Consider the following 5,128-nt stretch of genomic DNA (forward strand, 5'->3'; position numbering starts at 1 on the left):
ACGACACAGATTAGCTAAAACAGGATGCATTGCACTGTCAGTCATCATGACCATAATGCTTACTGTGCAACAGCCAGCACAAAAGAAACAGGGAGTAAGTTAAAGAAACGACATACAGAGCCACTGAAAGTGAGGAAGGTCTTGACCAGCTCATCCTCTGAGAAGAAAGGATGTCGAGCCACCAAGTTAAGAAATCTGCCGAGGCCACGTCTCCTCCCCTCAATGAACTCCCGCTCGGAGAGCGAGGTCAGGACTGTGGACAGACGCAGCAGAGAGCAAACACGATGAGCAGTTTGACCAGGAGTGTTAGCACTGACAGAGAGGGGTGTTCGGGGTATAAAAGGGGGCAAACTTTAGCTTAAACTTGAAGTCCATGTCAATTTACTCAAAAACCATAAATGGAGAACTCTTCCGATGTTATGCATCAAAAAGCACCAATGGTGGAAAGGTTGATTTGCATATGATGATACATTTTTAAAAAATATTCTACAGTTGATTAAGACGTAAGGGAGTCGGTGTCTAACCAAGCGTGTTTGTGAGGATTCATCAGTGCATAAGAATCTACATAAAGAGGAAACAGCTGGATTTTTACACATCACTAGTTTCTTTATTCTTATTATTTATTCTTTACCCGCCAAACTGCTTGGCTACGTGTTTGTCAACCATTCTGTCGAGAGTATACACCCAAATAATCTCCAAACAAATCTGAAGTAACAGACATGTTCAGCTAAAAAAAATAAACTGTAAAATGATTCGATGCAGAAACAAAGACCCTGACCTACCTCCTTTTAACATCCTTTTAGGTGGCAAAGCTGGCACGACTCTGTAGGCAAATCTCTGAAGCAAAACCTCGTGGAAGACATCAAAGTCGCTATAACGCCGGTAAACTGATATCTTATAACGCTGAATAAAACAAAAAGACAAGAAAATTTAAGAGAAAGAGTAATAGTGTAGTAGTTCACATAGTGTTCTAGACCATTGTAACACACATATTTAATGTATCAGGTTTTACCTGGCTGGTGACCTGGTACTCCACATGTTTGAGGAACAGGCCTTTCTTCTCAGGAATGAGCTCCACCTGGACCGTGTCTTTCCCCAGAAGCCCGTCCAGCGTCTGCGACAATGTCAGCACGTCGTCCTGAGCCGGCTGCATCCTCAGCGTGCTCAGGTCCCTCGGCTCCCCGAGCTGAGGTTTCGGTAACTCTGACAACCACACAGCAACAACCAAGATCCAATATTTGTTTTCCGTGATCGAATCAATGAATCTAGAGAGAAGTGAATTTCCCAACTGCGAGGAATGCCGATGTTAAAACCAAGACTACGTGTTTCCCTCTGTTTGTCTCCTGCTAGCCCAGTATTGTGTGTAGCATTCATGTGATCTGCTTTTCATTTCTTCTAGGACATTCCAGGAAGAACGTGAATTGAATGTAATGTACTCCCACAAATGCATAAGATTCATTCTGGAGCTGACAAGGAAGTGGCATGCAGCAAGCTGCCATACTGGCCACACCTGAAATAACAGAGAGAGCCTTAAATAATCACAGAAGGTCGGGGATGGATCTAACTCAAGCCAGCATAATGGCTACCTCAATGAAAACCATAAAAACCTCTCCCCCTGTCATCTTCCCTCTGTGGGGCTAGTGAAAGAATGCAACACTTAAATATAGCAAAGTCTTCCCTACCAAAATAAAATAAAACTAAATGAAGCCACGTGAGGAAAGTGAAATGAATATTTTATGCAGTTGGTACTTTTCAGTTTAGAGCTGTCATGGTTTTAACCTTCTATTTAAAAGTGAAACCTTACATCTACATGGTCAATAAAAAGAGTGACATTTGTATCTTTGCAAATGATTTATCCTGACAGCAGAGGAAATGCTGGCGTTGCCGTTTTATTTTCCAAACTACTCATTAAGTAAAACATTTACTACACTGCTGTCACTGTCCCCTACCTAGTATGCAGTTCTCCAAGAGTTTGGGACTCGGTTGCTTGCCCTGCTGAGCGAGAGCAATCAAAGCGAGTGCTTTATAGAGTGATAATTTGCTCAGGAATCCATCGGAGGAGTCAAGATGCTCAGCAATCTGAAGAGAACAAAGACAATATGGCCTCAGGGTCACAATTTCACAGTCTGACAACCAAATTCAAATGTGGTTTGCATTCCTTTTGCGAAAAGTGCGCAGTATACACAAAGGCAATGATATGCAATGAGGTCAGGGAACGGGAAACCTGCAGACATTGTAACTTCAGAGGAATTTCATATTGTGGATGTGTTGTACATCTCAGCATTAATGCAAACAAAAACCACGGGGATACACCGCTATGTATTCAATGCCTACAAGCCAACAATACTTCCTGCTGATAAGATATTCATCCCACTATCATTTGTCTCAACCACTCCTCCAACTCAGGGTGACAGGGGCACTGGAGCCTATCTCACAGTGGCGACCTGATAAAATATTATGTCTTTATCTACTCTGTCTGCATTTGCTAACACTAACTCACAAGGCATCCCTTATCAAAATTAAAGTGAACAGTTGAGCAAAAATGTGGCATAGCAGCCCATTTAATTTATTAAATTGTCTCTTTGACTAAAGGCTTCAATTCACCAGTCTGTAATCCTTTTCTATGCCAGCCTCATGTCACTATAAAACTGTGAGTGCATGTGTCACATGTAATATGCAAAAATAGGGATGAGTCAATGGGACATTCCTCTATTATTTCGGTTCAGTGTGGGCTGTATAGTCCATTACAGTAGGCTGCTTTGGGCCAGTGCCAGTTAATAAGTAAAAGTTACAGTTTTAAATAACACTGCAGTCTCTACCTGTCGCAGCATGAATGCTTTAAATGTGGACCCCGCACCTGGTTTAAGACCACCTTGGAGAGATCGGTCCTTTGGAGCAGCCGCTGAAAAACCTCAACCTGCACTCTCTCATCTGTCCTACAGCGGATGGCCTCATGCACTTCCCTGTAATAGGCAGGAACTGAGCCTAAAAGAGGAACAACACCTACATAGCATCACAACTGCTCAAATATGAGAAATATGCCATCATTATAATGAAGTGGTAACCAGTGCAGGGGTCACGAGAAACTAATTTTATGAAACTACAGGATTTATTTCCTATCTCGTGGTTTTATATTACCCCTCATAGAAATTACAGGCTACTGTGTTGCCTTGAATCTTTTAAGGCATCCAAAAAACAGACAAACAAACAAACAAACAAGAAAGAAAGAAAAAACATCGGGAATTATTATATTAACAACTTCAGTTTTAGAGCAGTGCGGACTAGATAAGATTAATACAGCTCAGATAAGATCACTACGGGGTTTTTAGGTATTTCAGTGGACAAGGGAAAGTTTTCCAAATGGAAGTAAAACAGCTCCCAAACTAAGTAGCACTGTTCACCGCTTACATAACCTTTACCGGGAAAAATCACCAAGACTGTAGCTTTACTGGTATCAAGAAAGCATCAACTGGTGAGATAAAACGCGCACATGACGGCTTTTCAAAAGAAGATTGATTCCGATCGTAATGTTGCCTACTCAGAAATTCTCATAGCGATTTTAGTTCGCAGGAATATTCACACTTTAAACTTTTCCGACATCGCAACGTCGAGAAAAATAAATAAATCCAATGTGGAAATCATTTGGCGATACTGTCATAAAAAGGACTTTTAAGAAGTTTTGGCACTCTACCTTCACTGATCTCTCCTGCCATGGTTCAGTCTGTCATGTGAGCACGGGAGCACCTCCATGTGATTTCCTGAAGAAAAGAAAAAAAACATGCAATTTATTTCTTAAAGTTGTAGCGATCGCTGGCGCAAGTCCGAGCCCAGAGATGAATAATCCACATGAATTAAGTGCAGTAATTTACTTACAGCCACAGTTAATCACCAATTGTGCCTTTAAACTGCATTAATCCGAACCAAGAAACGGATTTGGGGTGTGAAGAAGCGATTTATGAAACTCCCAACTCTGTGAGACAGAGGTTTATCAGACTTATCAAACTTGCAATGGGGGGGAAATGTCTCAAAGGGGGATATTTATTTCATGGTTTCACTTGGGAGGTTTAATTTTAGTTTATTCTCTGTTCCTCATTCTTTAAACTTGTCTGCATGAGCAATGGTGCCTTCACGTGCTCCTTCTATATTTTAGCTTGAGGGATAACAAGATCCACAGGCAGAGAGTTTAATTGACGTGATCGTTGTTGCTGTACACATAACCGCACTGTTTTTAGCTGCATTATCTTTACGTGTTGTTGTTGTTTTGTCGTAGATATCAACAATAAAGCAGAAAGAGAATAGAAACATGAAACAAAATAAACAGAAAACACTCTCAGATTATCAATACACATTATTTTCAGGAATAATGTGCAAAAGGCTTGAGCCACACTTATTTCATTATATTTTGTTAGAAATATGAAATACAAATTGTAACCGTGCTTGCCGAATACTATAAGCTTGAAAGTCAGTGTTTTTGGCACGACTACCTTCATTATTTAATACAGCCTGAAGTCTCTTATGGTTAGACTTTACTGTAATTTTTTATTGTAAAAGCATTTTTCAAGAATACTTCTCCAGGCTTCTTAAAGGATATTCAAAGCTCTTCTCTGGATGTTGGCTGCCTGTTGTTTCTTTCTTTGTCAGTAATGTTGGATCCAAGCTCTGGGGAGGCTAATCCATGACTAATAGTGTCCCACTGTGGGTTTGGGAGTCTTTTTTCTGTCCAAGTATGCTTTTACTCCCCTGGCATCATGTTTGGGTTCATCGGCATCATGACAATTGAAGCTGTTATCAGTCAGATGATTTTTAGATAGCACCACATGCAATCTGGTGGGTGTTAGAGGTTGTTCTGATTTCATAATTCCATCAAGGTGCTGGTGTAATTTTGTGTAATTTGGCATTTTCCCTCTGTTCTCCTTCCTTAATATTTTTTAGATAAGTTTATTGCATTACTTTTACAAGACTTTTAATTTTTCTTCCCGCTGTTCAAAAAAAATAATTAACTATCTTAAACCCCTTAGCGGAGACAATTTTCTTAGCTATGACTCAATAGACAGCTAGTCATACTTTTTCCGACATTACCTGAACCTCCCAATAGCCCTACGCTGCGGCTCCTCTGGGTGGCGCTGTT

General features: G+C 40.6%; 1 protein-coding gene across 1 annotated transcript in view; it reads right to left on the minus strand.

Annotated features, from left to right (window-relative positions):
• snx8a (sorting nexin 8a) overlaps positions 1-3,997 on the minus strand; it is a 7,309-nt gene extending 3,312 nt beyond the window's left edge. Inside the window, exons 1-7 of the mRNA XM_005726031.2 lie at positions 3,874-3,997; positions 3,692-3,758; positions 2,858-2,985; positions 1,950-2,079; positions 1,013-1,203; positions 783-903; positions 117-253 (exon numbers count right to left, since the gene is read on the minus strand). Coding sequence (XP_005726088.1) covers positions 117-253; positions 783-903; positions 1,013-1,203; positions 1,950-2,079; positions 2,858-2,985; positions 3,692-3,713 — 729 coding nt within the window. The 5' untranslated portion in view covers positions 3,714-3,758; positions 3,874-3,997. The remainder of the gene's footprint in view (positions 1-116; positions 254-782; positions 904-1,012; positions 1,204-1,949; positions 2,080-2,857; positions 2,986-3,691; positions 3,759-3,873) is intronic.
• Positions 3,998-5,128: the final 1,131 nt, after the last annotated feature.

The sequence above is a fragment of the Pundamilia nyererei genome, unplaced genomic scaffold (genome assembly GCF_000239375.1).
Source record: "Pundamilia nyererei isolate P.nyererei 1_Seehausen unplaced genomic scaffold, PunNye1.0 scaffold00018, whole genome shotgun sequence".
NCBI classification, from domain to species: Eukaryota; Metazoa; Chordata; class Actinopteri; order Cichliformes; family Cichlidae; genus Pundamilia; species Pundamilia nyererei.